This window comes from Streptopelia decaocto, assembly GCF_964273445.1.
Source record: "Streptopelia decaocto genome assembly, chromosome: 3".
In the NCBI taxonomy this organism is placed as follows: Eukaryota; Metazoa; Chordata; class Aves; order Columbiformes; family Columbidae; genus Streptopelia; species Streptopelia decaocto.
The window spans coordinates 42,296,000-42,313,060 of NC_138656.1; the positions used below are offsets into that span (position 1 = coordinate 42,296,000).

At 37.1% G+C, this 17,061-nt stretch overlaps 1 protein-coding gene across 6 annotated transcripts in view; it reads left to right on the plus strand.

The window, feature by feature from the left end:
- The window catches only part of LYST (lysosomal trafficking regulator), an 88,632-nt gene extending 72,012 nt beyond the window's left edge, over positions 1–16,620 (plus strand). For 4 of the 6 annotated variants that reach the window (XM_082048279.1, XM_082048278.1, XM_082048281.1 and 1 more), the window contains exons 41-53: positions 162–228; positions 1,118–1,274; positions 1,670–1,810; positions 2,210–2,427; positions 4,523–4,753; positions 5,446–5,635; positions 6,148–6,284; positions 7,046–7,144; positions 10,567–10,706; positions 11,001–11,098; positions 12,678–12,834; positions 13,043–13,114; positions 14,481–16,620. In XM_082048279.1, the coding sequence (XP_081904405.1) occupies positions 162–228; positions 1,118–1,274; positions 1,670–1,810; positions 2,210–2,427; positions 4,523–4,753; positions 5,446–5,635; positions 6,148–6,284; positions 7,046–7,144; positions 10,567–10,706; positions 11,001–11,098; positions 12,678–12,834; positions 13,043–13,114; positions 14,481–14,619 (1,846 nt within the window). In that variant the 3' untranslated portion in view covers positions 14,620–16,620. The other 2 variants (XM_082048282.1, XM_082048283.1) reach the window with 2 other exon arrangements.
- The last annotated feature ends 441 nt before the right edge of the window (positions 16,621–17,061 follow it).

Sequence of the window (17,061 nt, forward strand, 5' to 3'; positions counted from 1 at the left end):
AAGTGATCTTTTTATTTTTCAAACTCTCTTCTAAAGCGCTATTCAGTTTTGTTTGTACTTTTCATTATATTAAGGATGTTATTCTTATTAATGCATTATTAAATAGCATGAATCAACATCTTTATAAAAATGACAAGATATCAGTACTACTTCTGTTACAGAAATCTGGTCAAACCAATAGCTGTGCAGTCTAAAGAAAAAGAAGATCGTTATGTGGACACTTATAAGGTAATCTGGATAACTTCTGCTTCTTGCCTTTTTTTTCTGTGTATAAATGATATGGAGGCTTTTATTTTTTTTTATGTACATTGACTGGGGAAAAATAAGCCACAAATCCAATATTTTATGTCTATGGAATTCTCATTTTCAGTGTGCTACATTTCCTGGGGATTGTTTTATAACATGCTTGGAACCTGTATTTATCTGTTCCTGTACTTGAAGTTGTCAATCCATTTAGTCTTTCTATATGATACTGCTGAGGAAGTTAATCAGTATCTTCTTATGTATGAACATACATATATTTAAAGATCCCTCAAGACCAGGTAGATAACTTATTGCTGATATTTGAAATTACTTCAGTGGAACTTGTGGCTTTTCTTTCTGTTTAATAACAGAAAAGCTGTTTTCCCTCAAGTATGCTGTTTATTTTAACATGTTCTACTGTGATTACAGTGCTCCTTGATTTTTGTTCTTCAGAATGTTTTAAAGGTTGTAGGAAATAACATGCTGGGGAATGAAAGCATCTGCAGCTGGACCTTCAAACTTATGCCTATATCATCATGGTCTAGTGTACTATTTGCAAACATTGTTCTTTCCATTTAGTATTGAAAAGCCTGTACAATGACTGCTGTGTTATAAAACCATAGGAAAAAGGCAAAACCAACAAATAATGGAAAACGGGTCATTTAAATTAGCTTAGGACTAATAACTAACTGGATTGTAAAAGTTATCATATTTCTTTAGACACTGAGAGTGTATGTGATGTCAGATCACTTTTAAATGTATGTTCCTCCAAAAGTTTTAAGTTTTATTCCTAAACAACTGAAACTCTTATTTTTGTTATTGGAAGGAGGTAGGAGGTCTGTGATATTTTTCTTTTTCCCTACTACTTTTCTAGTATTTGGAAGAAGAGTACCGTAAAGGAGCACGAGAGGATGATCCAATGCCCCCTGTACAACCATATCACTATGGATCTCATTATTCCAACAGTGGAACTGTGCTTCATTTCCTAGTTAGGCTACCACCTTTTACTAAAATGTTTTTAGCCTATCAAGGTAAGATTGTTTTTGCTTGCACTTGCCTTTTGCATCTGGGCCTTGGCCCAATGACTCAGGAATGCTGGATGTTACTCTGTTTAGCATAGTTTACCAGATCCAAATAGGTGAATTCAGTAAAATTCTATGTGGTATGCTTTCACAGTAGACCCATTCTGAAATTATCAAGCTAGACCATAAAGCTGTATATCTTATATTTATACCTTAGTGTATGTAGAATAAAAAGCTGATGTATATTTGACTTGCAGCCCATGTATAACACATTGTAATTGAGATAGAAGAATTCTAAATATTCTCAGCTAACTAGAGAACAGTTATCTACTTGAAGTTGCAGATGTGCAACTGTTATCACGTCCATCATCGATGTAACAAATTCAGTTTGGATTTCTTTACAGATCAAAGTTTTGACATCCCAGACAGAACTTTTCACTCTACCAATACAACCTGGCGACTGTCTTCGTATGAATCAATGACTGATGTAAAGGAGCTTATCCCAGAATTTTTCTACCTTCCCGACTTTCTAGTTAACAGAGAAGGTATACTAAGAGGGTAACAAAACAACATGCTCAAAACAGCTGTATGGTTGAATCTATGGGTTGAAACTGAGAGTATTTCTATCCCTTGATTGAATATGCTAAACAGTAAGATGTATGGGAAAAATCTGGCATGAATTTGCAGGATATGCTACAAAAACTGTTACGTAGGACTTAAGGAAAGTTTTTTCATAATTATGTCATAAGTGCAAAGGAGGTTCCTGTTGTCTGATTTTGTTTTCCATTTGAATGAGCTTGAATGTGGTTGAGGGGGACTTGTCAGTGGTGCTGCTTTGATCAGCAATCAATGTGTTTAATGGTCAGCTTTCATAGAACTCTGTAAAGACCTTTCTGAAGTTACTGTCAACTAAAAAGTTGGATCATTTACTCCTGTGTTTCTAGGTTTTGATTTTGGAGTACGTCAAAATGGTGACAGAGTTAACCATGTCAATCTTCCACCCTGGGCTCGTAACGATCCTCGTCTGTTCATCTTGATTCATCGTCAGGCTTTGGAGTCTGACCATGTTTCCCAGACAATCTGTCACTGGATTGATTTGGTGTTTGGTTATAAACAAAAAGGCAAGGCCTCTGTTCAGGCTATTAATGTCTTTCATCCTGCAGTAAGTATCTGTTAAGCAGTTGTGTTTGTTCATTGTACTTAACTTAATGGGGGAAAGTTCAGTCTGACTTGCTTGGAAAACATCCAGCATGAAGCAAGATCGCTTGCTCATGAAGTGTTGTAGAATAAGAAAATGATTAACCATTTCAATGTGGAACTCATAAGATTACAAGGACTGTTGTGAGACTTACTGTGTTTGTGTTTGTCTTTCTTGCCTGGAGATAGGCATGGAGGATGATCAGGTATGGGAATTAGACTTTCTGTAGAGTTGTTTGCAATGGTATACAGGTATTGTTTTTGTGTGTACCTGCATCCATCTCATTCAAAAGAAGCCTTTCAGTTAGGCAGATTGTGCTGCAGCTTTAAAATGGTTAAAATAGTTTCATTTGTCCTGAGCTCATTATTTTGTAGAATCATGGAATGGTTGGATTGGAAGTGACCTTTAGGATCATCTAGTTTCATACCCTCCACCATGGGCAGGGCCACCTTCCACTATACCAGGTTGCTCAATGCCCCATCCATCCTGGACTTGAACACTGCCAGGGATGGGGCATCCACAGCTTCTCTGGGCAGCCTGTTCCACTGCATCACCACCCCCACAGTAAATAATTTCTTTCTTATTTCTAATCTAAATCTTCCCTCTTTCAGTTTAATGTCATTACCCCTTGTCCTGTTATTACACACCCATGTAAAAAGTCCCTCCTCATCTTTCCTGTAGGCCCCCTTTAGATACTGGAAGGCTGCTATAAGGTGACAGAATCACAGAATGTTAGTGATTGGAAGGGACGTCAAAAGATCTAGTCCAGTCCCTTTGCTGGAGCAGGAACACCTAGATGAGGTTACACAGGAATGTGTCTAGATGGGTTTTGAATGTCTCCAGAGAAAGGGACTCCACAACCTCCCTGGGCAGCCTGTTCCAGTGCTCTGTCACCCTCACCGTAAATAAGTTTCTTCTCGGAACCTCTTGTGTTCCAGTTTGTACCCATTGCCCCTTGTCTTATCATTGGTTGTCACCGAGAAGAGCCTGGCCCCATCCTCCTGACACTCACCCTTTATATATCTGTAAACATTAATGAGGTCACCCCTCAGTCTCCTCCAAGCTAAAGAGACCCAGCTCCCTCAGGCTTTCCTCATAAGGGAGATGCTCCACTTCCAGAGGTCTCACCGGAGCCTCTTCTTCTTCGGGCTGAGCAATCCCAACTCTCTCAGCCTGTCCTCATAGGAGAGGAGCTCCAGGCCCCTGATCATCTTTATTCCCCTGCTCTGGACTCACTCCAACAGGTCCATGTCCTTGTCATGTTGGGGGCCCCAGAGCTGGATACTTCAGGTGGGGTCTCATGAGAGCAGATTAGAGGGAGAGAATCACCCCTCTTGACCTGTTGGTCACATTTCTTTTGATTTGTGTTCTTCCCTTCATATGCATCTTGTGTTTTGTCCCTCTAATGAGCACTTTCCTCCCTAGTGAATTTAATTTCAAGTCAGTCTGCATTTAACATAAAGACTTCCAGATTTTCACTACCTAATTGTGACACAGATATCTCTGATTGTATTCTTTAGCTTCAACCTTGACTGTCACAAGATTTGCTCAGCCAGGCAGTCCTGCTTTCAAAATGCATTCAAATGTGTTTAGTGTTCATTGTATAGCAGTAAGAACTAATAAAACAGTAGTGTTTGGCAGTGGCAGATTTTTGTTTTCAAGTAGTCATCAAAATGTTTTCCTTCCTTTTTTTGTGCTTAACTATTATGTTTTTCAATTTTTATTCATTAGCAACCGTTCTGTTTTGCAGATTAGCAAAGGTCTACTAAGAAAACCTCTTTTGACAGAAATCAGTCACAGAATACATGTAAGAGCAGCTCACATGACAAATCTTAAAGTGGTAGTTGTCACCACTTCTTTATTGAAGATACGGTTACTGTTCTTGGTGGCTCTTTAGTCAGCATAGTGTTGTGGGATGGCTTCTACTCCAAGTTTTAACCAAACTGAAGAGTCTGCCTCTGATTTTGTGTGCATGAGTTGACAGTCTTTCCCAAAGACAAACTGGACAAGCTTATTCTTGCCCCTCCTCTTTTTTTTTTTTTTTCTTTCCCCTCTCTAGACCTATTTTGGAATGGATGTTTCTGCTGTTGAGGATCCTGTTCAGAGAAGAGCCCTTGAAACAATGATAAAAACATACGGGCAAACACCTCGGCAGCTGTTCCATGCAGCACATGTTAGCAGACCTGGATCCAGGCTTGTCATGGAAGGAGAACTTCCTGCTGCCATGGGATTACTTGTGCAGTTTGCTTTCAGAGAAACCAGAGAACACACTAAAGAAATAATATATCCAGTATGTCATTCTGATTTGCAAGATGGTTTAATTAACATTCATATGCTGTAATTATTGTACCCTTATGTTTACAGTTTCCTTCCTAGAACTGCAACTTACTCCCCAAATTGTACCGCAAAGAAAATACACAAAATTAGTGAAGTGATAGTGAAAATTATTTTCATGCATTTGTGATATATTTTGTGTCAAACTGAGATATAACCAAAATGAATTCAGATCTAGCAAATAGGTGTTGGAAAGCATTTCACTTAAACAGTTTTATACTTTCAATGACAAATTCTAGAATCCGTGTGCAGACCTATAGTAGGTAAACACATACTGTGCTTTCTTCCATCCTCAACTTTTTTACTTTCTGTAGGACAATTCAACTTTCTTCACTTCAAGTGCTTGTTTTCACTGGTGTCCAGTGAGAGACTGAATTACTGCATTTAAAGAAATCATTATTTTTCACTAAACTACCTGAACTACAAGCTTGCTACCTCGGCCCTTAAAGAAGTGGGAGAACTCTCTTAAAGCTGTTAATTCAGCTGATGATACTACTGTGCTTCATACTTGCCTTTCTAGCATTTTGAGAGTACTTCAGCAGTCCTTACCATGTGATTGCTTATGAGAATGTGATATGAATGATTCTCCCTTACTAATGAAAACTTTTTATCACTTTTTAACTTCAAACTTATTTGTGCTTATTTTAGAGTCCGTTGCCATGGATCAAAGGCTTGAAGTGGGGGGAATACGTTGGTTCCCCAAGTGCTCCAGATCCTGTTGTCTGCTTTAGCCAACCACATGGAGAAAGATTTGGCTCTCTCCAGGCTTTGCCAACTAAAGCTATCTGCGGTTTGTCCCGCAAGTTTTGCCTTTTGATGATATATAGCAAGGAGCAAGGTATGAATTTGTGCTTATTCTCTACATGCACGATAGAGGCAAAAATGAGCCATAAAAAATAAATCTAATGCTACTATTATTCTCCAGCAAACTTAATTCAGTCACTTTTGCCAAAGATTTCTTTATAAATCCAGTAACAGCTTCCACATGTATGGTATCTTTCCTGGAGGGTGGATTTTACTTGCAATTTTCAAAACTATGTAGAAGCATCCTGTAATTAAGTTGATATTTTTTTATTAAAGTGACTGAAATGTGAGGATCTAACTTCAGAACTTGCCAGCAGATTCAGTCCAAGAACTGAAGAACAAATGAAAAGAACATGAAGCAAAAGAAAGGAGACTTAAAAGAACAGGTTTTAGAGGCAGAGAATGAGGAAAGTTATCAGTAAAAAGCAGAGGTGAAGGAGATTCTAGCTTGTGGTAAAACATAGACCTGAGATTTTTATTGTTGACTGTCTAAGTGATAAACTCTTCGGTTTGATATATGACAAAATATTATATGCCTTCCTTCAGGTGTGAGAAGCATGCACAGTACTGATATTCAGTGGTCAGCTATCCTGAGCTGGGGATATGCAGATAACATTTTACGACTGAAAAGCAAGCAAAGTGAGCCTCCAGTAAATTTTATACAGAGCTCACAGTTCCATCAGGTAAAAAAAAAAAATCAGTCTCTTGGTCTTCAGTTTAATATTGCTAGTTTAAGTGGTGTTCTGACTTGGCAGTAGATACTCTTGCTTTCATTTCTCTTGGAGATAAGCTTCAAAACACAACTATTTTTAATCTATGATTCTCCTTTAGAATATGTCTTTCATTGCTCCAGTGTTTTTCATTCCTGGATTTGTTCCTGTACTAGGTAAAGATCCCTTCTGAATGCATTTGGTTTTTGTAGCTTTTCCCTCCCATGAAATATTGTTGTGGATTTATAAAAGCCTAAGTTCTGGGCCAAAAAAAATGAATACAGAAAAAAAATACACACATTAGTAGTAGAATTCCCCTGTAGTTTAGGATTCGTCTGGGAAAGACTGTCCAGAAGGTAGTTAGGGAACACTGTACAATCACCATTACGCTCCAATGGTTGGTGACATTCTACCAAAAGATTTTGGCTTATGTGGTTGTGGATCTATAAGTCTACAGTAGTTCATTGCTCTTTAGTGGTAAATTCTAGGCTACACAGAATTTCCCTCTACTTTTTTTTTTTTTTTTTTCTGAAGTAATAACAAATGTGACCTACAGCAGGTGTATTTTAACTCTTGGATTTCTTTAGCTTAGGTATTTTACATGGCTTTTTGTAGGATAACCAATAAAGAATCAGTTTGACCAAATGCTATGGCATAATGAAAATAGCAGTGAGAACAGTCTGTTCTGATTTTTTTTTTTTTTTTTTGTTCTGGCTTTGTTTTGTCTTTCCAAGGTAACAAGTTGTGCTTGGGTGCCAGACAGTTGTCAGCTGTTCACAGGTAGTAAATCTGGTGTCATCACAGCATATATGAACAGATTCACTAGCAATACGGTAAGTTCCATTGGGTAGGATTTATATTTAAGCATTTAGCTGTATCCACTATTACAGTCTTTAAAAAAAAAACAAAACCAAACAAACACGGGAGAAGTGAGAAAAGGGGAATATGTTATATTTGGGACAGTTGCTAAAAAGATCATGTGCTTCTTTATTATTTATGTTTGCAGGATTCTCTTTGACATTGTTAAATAGATTTCTCAGCATGTTTATTTGTGGGTTTCTCTTAAGCTGTTGTTCACATACTGCTAGCCTTCAGTCAGCCCTCATCACCTGGGTGCATAACTGATTACACGTACAACTCTGACTGTATTCAGGCTAGGACTTGAAACTGAAGCTCAATACATTAACCGAAACTGTGGAATGCATTTCAAATTCAGAAGGGACTTACTCTACAGAGAGCCAGGATGAAATCTCAGACAGTGGACATATTAAGCATTAAGCCTCTTCACTTTGTTGTATTCCTCAAAGGGAAAAGCAGTGAAGAGGGAAAAGTAACTTGCATTACTTAATGCATTAGTGGAAGATACTGAGATACTAGTAGAAATCACTGTGATGCTATGTGGTAATAAGCATGGTATGAAGTATAAATGGAACATAAATTCATCTTCTGGTTCAGGCTGAGTTTCTGAATTTCTGTCTGGCTTTCTCCAGCAGTAACTTCTACTCTTTGTAGTTTTAACAAGGAATTCACAACTTTCTTGAGAGGTCATTTTAGGTGTGTCTATAGGATTACCTACAGCAACAACTAAACTAAACCAGTTTCTCAAATTTAGCGTGATATAGGTACAGGCAAACACATTTGTAGTAATGTATTCCTTGATGCTCTTGACTCACTATATTAGCATGGGCTAGAGGGAACCTTGGCATGGTCTGCTATGCTTGCTCGGTTTCTTCTCCAACAGTGGCAAACAGGCTGGGAGGAACACAAACATGCAGCGACTTCTTCCTTGTTTTTTTTTTTTTTTTGTTTTTTGTGTGTGTGTTTTTTTTTTTTTCTTTTTTTCTGGTTTCTGGTGATCGGCCACACAAACTTCCTGAGCTCAGCATCTCAGGAGTTTAAAATGAGTTTAAAAAAAGAAGCAGAGCCTGAAGCCTGCCAGCTTCAGTCAGTTGGATCTTAAGGGACTTTAACTGCTCACCAGAACAGTGAATTTTTTAAGGTACCAAAATAGAAATTCCATATACTTGCCTTCTGCAATGCTGAGAAGAAACTCTGGTAGAGGGGTTATGATTCTTAAGTTCCTTTGCATTTCCTAGAAACAAGTGATTTTTTTGTTTTTGTTCAGCTGCACAGATGTTATCTTTCAGACCATCTTTGCTGAATTTCTCAGCACTGACAGTTTTACATGCCCCAGGCAGACTGACCTTGTGCCAATTTTGTAGCTCCTGTTGTTGAGTCAGTTACCCAAGTCAGGGCTGCAGGGAATGCAAATGTGCTTCCTAGCATCTGTTCTGTATGCATCTTGTCAGCTGTTCAGTGATCAAGTGAACAGTCTGTTATAATGCAGTACTTGAAACGTGAATATTTGGCCCTGTTTCACGTGTATATAATTCAATGCATAGGAATGAAACAGTTATGTTGTTAATTGGATATGGGAATTCAAAGGCACGCTGTCAGAATTCAAAAATACCTCCATTTTGTACTTCAGATGCTCAGTTTTTCCTAGCCTTTGTTTAACATGGTCAAAAAACTAACGAAGTACTGCTCTGAAACTGTGGTCTATCTTGACAATAAGTCACACCTTCATGAAAACATCAACAAAGGGTTTCTGGTAGTACAAATTACTCCAGCCTTCACTTGCTGACTACTAGAGTTGTCTTGCAAACAGAAAGAGAGCAGTTTAATGATCTGTTGGAGTAAAACTGGGCAGTGATCATTTACATTTTCCACTCAAGTGCTGTAGGCCATCATTTGGGTAACCAACAGAAGGAACTGCTATTTAAAGGTAGATCCATGCCTGCATGTTTTTCCACTTCTAGATACTGTTTAGGGGTTGTCAACTAAAAGCAAGTGTGAAGTAAAACAGGATTGGTATCTTAGGTAGGAGGTAATTATTTTTTAACTTACTTGACCTTAATACAGTTGGTGCTAAAATTCCAGCTTATCTCATTACAATAACCCAGAGAGGAATCAATAAACCATCGATATTAGTATTATAGAGAGAAGCTGCTAACGGTGAATCCTGCATTCAGTTCAAGTGTTGAAATGCAGTTCAACAGCACTTAAAGGAGATGGGAGGGGCACAGTAAAAGAGTTATGAAAATCAGTTCTTATTCAGAAAATCAGAAGTCTTGATTATTGATGTTATGGAAAAATTTGGTATATTTTTTTCTCTAAACTGAGCAAGGATTAAAGAAGGATCTGCATACGTGAGATATCGCACTGTTCTGAGAATGACAACTGGATACTTTCATAAGTGTGTCTTGGATGAGATGCTCAGTGGCAAGAGCAAAATAGCAGGTCTTCCCTTTGTCAAAAAGTATGTTGACTTTTGCAACATTATATAGATTATATTGTCCCTTTTAGTGCAAAAAGACAAGAAAATTTTCTACAAACTAAGAGTTAGGCATATGTGTAGTTCTACCTTGCCTATTTCTACATTGAAGCTTTTTGGAGACCTGCTATATACATCCTGTACCCTCACACGAAAATGCAGACAATGTTTTATAATGTGTGAGGAAACAAGCAGAAAAATGTTCCTTCTTTTACAAAGGTTATTCTAATCTCTGTACAGCAAGTTGTCTTAAATAAAGCATTAGTATTCTGATGAAGCAGCTCCTTCAACCTGGCATTTTTTAGGAAGTCTAAAACATTTCAAATGATATAACTTCTGTTATTTAGTGTTAAATCTGCTGCTTTAATTTTTATCTAGCAGTTTCTGTATTCAGACTTGACTTTCTGCCTATTTTTCCAACTTGGTATCACTGAAAGACTTGGCACTGACTTGAGGAATTCCAAGTAATTTACTGTACACAGACTGATAACTGCTGAGCTGGGTTTTCCTTCTGTGTTTTTAAGTGCTTCCTTTAGGTGCTAAATTATTGGGAACTGTCATTTCACTGCCACATGGAAATAGCAGTCTTGCAGAAAATAAATTGGCCAATTTCAAGGTGTGTAATTGAGACAGAAGTAGTACAATAATTCTTCATTTCTACTCATTGGGCCACATCAAAATGTTTGCTTAGACTAAAGCACTGGAAACAAAAGGTTGAATATTGATATGTATGGCTTATCACATTATAAAGCATTAAATATAAAGCGTTAAAAACATTGCTAAACTGATGCCATTAAAAGCAATAAGAACCATTATTTGAAATTTAAGAATTAAATTTGTCCCTAGGCTTATTCTCTTCAGAAAAAAAGGCATTCACTTTCTTTTTCATGAGAGTTCATGTTTTATCTTGCTGTATTCCAGCCTTCAGAGATAGAAATGGAGTCACAAGTCCATCTGTATGGTCACACAGCAGAAATAACAAGCTTGTTTGTGTGCAAACCATACAGTACAATGATAAGTGTCAGCAAAGATGGAACCTGCATCATATGGGATTTGAACAGGTACAACTATATATGTAGCTTTTTCCAATGGCTTTCTTTTAAATACCTGTTTTACAACTTTGGAGTATGTTAACCCTCTTAAATTTAACTGAATTTGTTCCATATGTATCTTAATGTGAAGTCAAACCCTTACTGTTTTCTTTCCACGAAGGGTGCTGAAATACTAGAATGAATATGAAAAATATCATAATGCAAAATGATGTTTGAACTTAATATAACTCTTAAATATTTTTCCTCAAATAACCTTTTGTGTTTGAGTCTGAACTTCAGGCTTCTTCTCTTTGTTTTCCTCAGGCTATGCTATGTCCAGAGTCTGGCTGGACACAAGAGTCCTGTGACTGCAGTTTCAGCTAGTGAAACAACTGGTGATATTGCAACAGTTTGTGATTCAGGTATATTGAGCAGTCAAGAAAGCTGTTTTGACTTGAAGACCAAATAAATCATGAGACTTACTATTAAATTAGTTAGTGAGTGTGTGTTAATGATCTGAGGATGCATTTGGTCAAACAGGAGCACTTTTTTTTTTCCTCACATAGTAACAAAGATTTCTCCAGAAATTATTAGGCAGGTGTTTGAGTAAAATGTAGAGATAAAGCTAACAGCTTGATCTATTTAAAAAAAACCTTGAAATTTCAAGAGATTGCTGGGAGACTTCTACTCTGTGAAGGTGGCTGCTTGCATTCTTAATGGACTTGCTGTCAAAAGTACAGGTCTTCAGGGGAGTACAGTGTAATACGGAGCAACAGAATTTTTGTTATTCAATCTATCACTTTAAATGCTTCCATGTCCCCAGAAGTAAACATAGATCCTCCCTCACCTTATTTTAGAGCAGGTTTTTGTATACTCTTGTTTCCCACAGAGTACTGTTTCTGGATGAGAGCATTAAGACCTATTCAAGCAGTGGAATTTTTAGTATTTCATAAATCAGGATGCTCATTGACTTAAAGGTTGACTGTGGGCTACAAGAGTGTATTAGTAAAGCAGGGCTAAGTAAGAGTCCTCCCACCATTTTGCTGTCTATAGGGATACCTGTGTGTATTGTGTTAACTTGAGACTGGGAGGGGAACTGGCTGTATCTAAATGACAGAATATTGTTCCATTGATCTAATGAGATACAGATTAAGAAGGAACAGAGCTTAACTTTTTATATCCATATTGTTAGAAAACACTTATTGACCCAATTCTTGCTTTGTCTGGGCCAGTTTTCTTTCCTTTTTGCCTTGAGTAATATAGGTCTTATATACTGAAGTATGTTTTAGCCACCTTGTTTTACTGTAGTCCTCTACAGGCTGAACTGAAACTAATCCTCTTCCAAATTTGAGGGGGTGGAGAGGAGAGGGGCAAAATAGCAGTAGATTGTGTTAAAGGACAAGAGGAAATTATTCTGCTACTTTCAGAAACCTAATATTTAGGTTTTAAACCGACATGGAGACTTTCAAGTCCATTTCTGTAGCTCACAAAACACTTTTTCTGGTAAAGATCATATTCTTTAATTGGTAAGGGACGTGTGTTTCAATCCCTTTTAAGACAAATTAGTAGCTGTGTTATTAGTTCTTTGATAGAATCAAATAATCCCAGATAACCTGGTAAAATAACTGTGCTTGCTACTTTTAAGTATTTTGCTTAAAATGCAAGGCAGGGTGTAAGAACTAGCTGTGTCAAGTAGATTGTATGAATTCCCTCTTAGTATATGAAAATTGGTCATGAAAATTAAATTTATATAGCATTTTGTAAGTACAATGTTGCATAAATATGAAGTGATGTCTTCTAAATCACTGCAGTGCCTTGGTGGTTTGCACATTCTCTGTCACAAAAGGAGGGAAGAGGCTATTGTTTATTGCAGCACACATCACTGAGTCATCTAAACCTTCTGATCTTTCAGGTTGAATTCTTTAACACTGATTCTGTTGCATAGACCTAGCTGTAGTCTAGATTAATTTTTTAATACTCCCATGCTATGCTCTGTTGCAGTTGGAGGGGGTAGCGATTTGAGACTTTGGACAGTTAACGGTGATCTCGTGGGACATGTGCACTGCAGGGAAAGTATTTGTTCTGTTGCCTTCTCTAACCAGCCTGAAGGAGTGTCTGTCAATGTGATTGCAGGGGGGCTAGAAAACGGAGTTGTACGGTAAGCATTTGAAACTTCTATTAAAATGCTTTATAACTTAGGCTCACAGTTTAAAAGCATACTGCCAAACATCATGCTGATATTTGGCTTTAAAGAAGGTGGACAAGCTGTTGTTTAGTTTCCTATCTTAGTAGTTGCTAAATAGGTTATGTTTATCACTGAAATATTTGTAAAATTAAATGCGAAGAAAAATCACTCTTTCTTTCAGACTCTGGAGTACATGGGACTTGAAGCCAGTACGAGAAATAACATTTTCCAAGTCAGCCAAACCTATTGTAAGGTAAAAATCTTAAGTACACAACAAATATATTTTTCTCTTTAGGGGAAAAAAAAAAAAAAGCCTTGAGTGTTTAACATGGATTTGTCTTGAGAACAGGAGGTAAACACGCATGGCTAAAAAGAGCAATATAATCCTAGTAATTATTCATGAAAGCAAAATGAGCACAAGTGTACTGTATTTGTAATGACAGTAATAACTAGGTTCTGCTGCTGGCAGATAGAAATTAGCAAGTTTCCCTTGAGAACCAAACAATAGCTACTCTCATTGTTAAGTTTTCTTGTTTGTTTGTTTTTTCTCCCCAGAATCTGTGTAAAAATCATGAGATAAGATTAACTTTGCCAGATTCAAATAGACAGTGTTTTTTTCTCCCTCAGAAATAAATGAAAACACTGCATTTTCCCTGACCATTTTTTATGATGCTGGAGGGGAACACTGGAGAAAGGAGTAAAAGAAACTCAGAGGAGCTTGGAAGCTGCCATTTTGGAGTGCTTGTGTAATTTTCTGTGTCCCCTTGATTTATATAACCAGATTTATTCTCATGCCAAAGTGTTTTCAGAACACAAAGGATTGAGTCTTTGATATCCCCAGTGGTACAGTAGTCTGCACAGAGGCCTTAGAGTTATGCCAAAATTTAACATCTTAATGTTAGTATAGTAACAAATCACTCTGAAAAGTTGTTTTGACCATTTCTGAAATACCATTTAAAAACCAAACCACTAATCACCATTTTCTAGAAATGAAAAACATAGTCTAACAGCAGTTATTGTCTTTCTTTTACCTCCTTTAAGAAGCATACTTCACAAAGCTTGTTGATAATGATTTAGTAGCTATTGAATAATTTAAAGTTTCCTGCTTAGATGAGAGAGAAAATGGATGCTGAGCTTCATGCTCTCTAACACTACCTGTGGCATGACTGAAGGACTTTGCTACTGTTAGAGCTGAAGAGATGCCTGGCTGCACATAAGTCCTGTGCTGGGCCATGAAATCTGACAGATTTAGTTTCTGCTTTTGTCAGCCAAGCAAGTTCACAGGGTGCTCAGTTTTGTTGCTGAAAAGCCTTTCTTGCAGAAGTAAAGGAGCAGCCCAGGGAGAGAGTAGGATGCTGCCATTTTCTCTGACACTGCAAAGAAAGGAGTATGGAACTGCATGGCATGTCGAGGTGCTGAACAAAGCTGTAGTTCAGCCTGTTTTGTTACAAAAAGTGAATAAGCAGGTATATGCAAATACATTACTATATAAATGTACTCACTGGGTCTCTCCTGAGAGCTATTCTTTGTTGGCTATACTCTTAGGGGTTTTAAAATGTCTTCTAGAATCTTAAATAGCCAAATCTGATGTTAAAATAGATTGTTGTCTTGTTTTTCAGCCTTACATTTTCCTGTGATGGTCATCACTTGTTCACAGCTAATAGTGATGGAAATGTTATAGCTTGGTGTCGCAAGGACCAGCAGCGCTTGAAGTTACCCATGTTCTACTCATTCCTTAGCAGCTATGCAGCTGGGTGATGACTATTTTTGCTGCTAACTCATGTCTCTGATGCACTTTAAATCCAAAATAGATTATAGAATCTCTTAAACTGGATTTTGAAGTAGTTTGAATATCTGTAGAATGACTGATTTTTTTTTTAATTTATTTTTTTTTCTTCTTAAAGAGCAGTCTAAGGTGGTTGTAAAATTGCATATGTGCATGCACAAACCTGAAGCATATCCAGGTCACCAGGAAGCTCTGGTCATATACTCCAATACCAGCAAAGTGACTCATAAACACTCTAACATACAAGTCAAAATGCTGCAATAGAAAAACATAAGTGTTAGGGTTTTTTTAAATCACTTATTGGACAGAAGTATTTAAAAAAATGGATAATGCTTATTCTCCCTCTTATGTTGTAAAATATTGACAGCATAAAGTTTTGTAAATATCTATTAAAATGTCAGCATATGTATATCTGATTAGTAAGCGTGTTATAGTTAGCTCTGGGATAAGCAACCCAAAACCTAAAAATCTGAGACCACTTAAAATTGCTTTTTTTGAGAAGCAAAGAACTTAGTAGGTGCTTTTTGCACCATCCTACGGTATTGTAATGCTAAAAACTTAATTTCTTTTATCTTTATATTTGTAATTTTTGGCATCTTCTCTGTTAATATAAGTCTTTACAACAAGCAAAAATAAAATTTGTCTTAATGATGGGTAGAGACCTCATGGCATCATGAAGCAATAGTTAGAACATGTTTTGATTTTATTTTTTAATGTAGTGCTAACTCCTTAACTTTGCAACACCTAGCTATTGCAATTCTGTGGCAGAATATATTATATACATACACACAGCTTATCTTCCAGAGCTCTAAAATAAGGTGTTAAAGAAGGCACAGATGTGCTCCTGTTCTAGTGTCATTGAAGTTCAATACACTGTAAAATGTTTGAATCTAACTGCTTGAATAATCAATGTTCATAGGCATCAGATGATTTGGAAGAGTTTATACAGATACACTGTGCAAATGTTATTTATTCCTAGGTGCTATTTTTTGAGGGGAAAAAATAAGCCTCCATTGTAAAAGGCTTAACGAATTTGAATTCTTAGGCCAGATCAAAAATAAACATTTCAGTTGATGGATTTAAAGACCTTTAAACCTGACACCATGAATGAGTGCCTACTAGTCACGAAAATGGTAAAGCAAGAATGCTACACAAATCTGATGCAGTTACATTTTTCTTTTAAATTGCTTTGCTTTTTCATCATTGACATGTTCCACTATTGCCATACAGATGAACTGCTACATCTTCTCATGTGTAAGGTTCATCTGCCTTCAAAACACTGTATATGAAATTGTCAATTTGTGATGATGACATACACACAAGAAATCTTTATACTTCCTTTGAAAATTCCAGTCTTCAGAAATTCTTGCAACTTCCTGGTTCAAGAACTTTACAAACTAGACAAACTTAAATGTTCTCATAGTCCATGACACAAAGGCTGGTCTTTGGTTCAATTACGCAAGTGGCTACATACTGTATTAATTGAATTTTAAACTGCAGATTTTGTAGCAGCATTGTATGGGATGGCTTTAGTCATATTTTTCACTGTCTAAATATTAATGTAAGGTCCAAATGCAGACTGAAAAGCTTCCTCGCTCATGTTGAAGTGATGTGCTTTATTTAAGAGAAAAAATACAAATATTGTGGTTTTGGGGTCCTTTTGTGCTCCCTGGTTTGGGGTGTTGCTCACAAAGGCTTATTTTTTTATAAAGTAGAATTCCACTTGTTACAAATCAATATGCAAAATTGCTGGCCTTGTAAAGAGTGCAATATTATATATTTTTATGTAAAAGTAAAAATGATTTTTTGAAGCAAGGAATATTTATTCAGCTTAACATTCTGGAACTATTAAGATAACACTGCAATAGTATCTGTGCATGAGGTACTGAAATTTCCTGTAAATGTCACATTCCATGCTGTCTTTGTATATACACTGTCACATTGTTGGGTAATAAACAGATCTTTGTACCAAATTGTTTGAGATTATTAGAAACATGTTTTTGGCGTAGTTTTACCTCTTCTTTTAGGTATCTTGCACGCTTTTCTCCAGATCCATTTCTGCTGGTTCTCATGTCTATCATTTATTAACAATTACGAAGTGAGGAAGTTGTGCTTATGGACTACATTGTGTGGCTGCCAAACTGCATGGGGGAGTATAAGATTGGAGTGGGGCATATCACTTTGCAGATGTGTGCATGTGTCCTTCCTTCCCATAGGGTGTGTGGCTAGAATTTGGATAAAGTGATGGCTCTCAAAGCAGACACATTCCTCTTCCTCCCAGCTGCCTCTTCTTGAAAACGTGACTGGGCTAACGAAAGGCAGAGGAGCAACTCCTCACAGGGTGCTCTGAGGGAAGGAAGACAAAAAGTGCTGAGTGGAAATTGGGAGACTGGGATCTCTGGGAGGCTTCTGAC